This window comes from Penaeus monodon, chromosome 33, assembly GCF_015228065.2.
Source record: "Penaeus monodon isolate SGIC_2016 chromosome 33, NSTDA_Pmon_1, whole genome shotgun sequence".
NCBI classification, from domain to species: Eukaryota; Metazoa; Arthropoda; class Malacostraca; order Decapoda; family Penaeidae; genus Penaeus; species Penaeus monodon.
In genome coordinates, this window is record NC_051418.1 from 23535160 (window position 1) to 23535521 (window position 362).

General features: G+C 40.1%; 1 protein-coding gene across 1 annotated transcript in view; it reads right to left on the bottom strand.

Moving 5' to 3' along the window:
- The window catches only part of LOC119594306 (activating signal cointegrator 1 complex subunit 3-like), a 28924-nt gene that overhangs the window by 1386 nt on the left and 27176 nt on the right, over positions 1-362 (bottom strand). The window contains exon 40 of the mRNA XM_037943365.1: positions 38-264. Coding sequence (XP_037799293.1) covers positions 38-264 — 227 coding nt within the window. The remainder of the gene's footprint in view (positions 1-37; positions 265-362) is intronic.

The window sequence follows — 362 nt, forward strand, 5'->3', positions numbered from 1 at the left end:
GTATAAATTACTAGTCATAAGTACAGTTTCTACAAACCTGTGCTCCTGATGTTGACTCTGGCTTCTGACTGATTCTCTGTGTTAGCCCACCAACCTCGCACAGCCACATTGACATTGAGCAAAGGGAGAAGTTTTATGACCTTAAAGACATTTTCAATCTGTCCCTCATCTAGTTCTTCTCGGAGCATTGTCGCCAGTGTTTCGTACTGCCCGCTAACAACTTGCACAAGCTCTGGCAGACTCTGAATACCTCTTCCATCATGTCTGTAAACCAATCAAATTATTAACCTTCTGGAGTTAAGTACATGTATATATACATATCCACTATGGCTTCATTTTATTGTTTTCTATTACCAACAGAT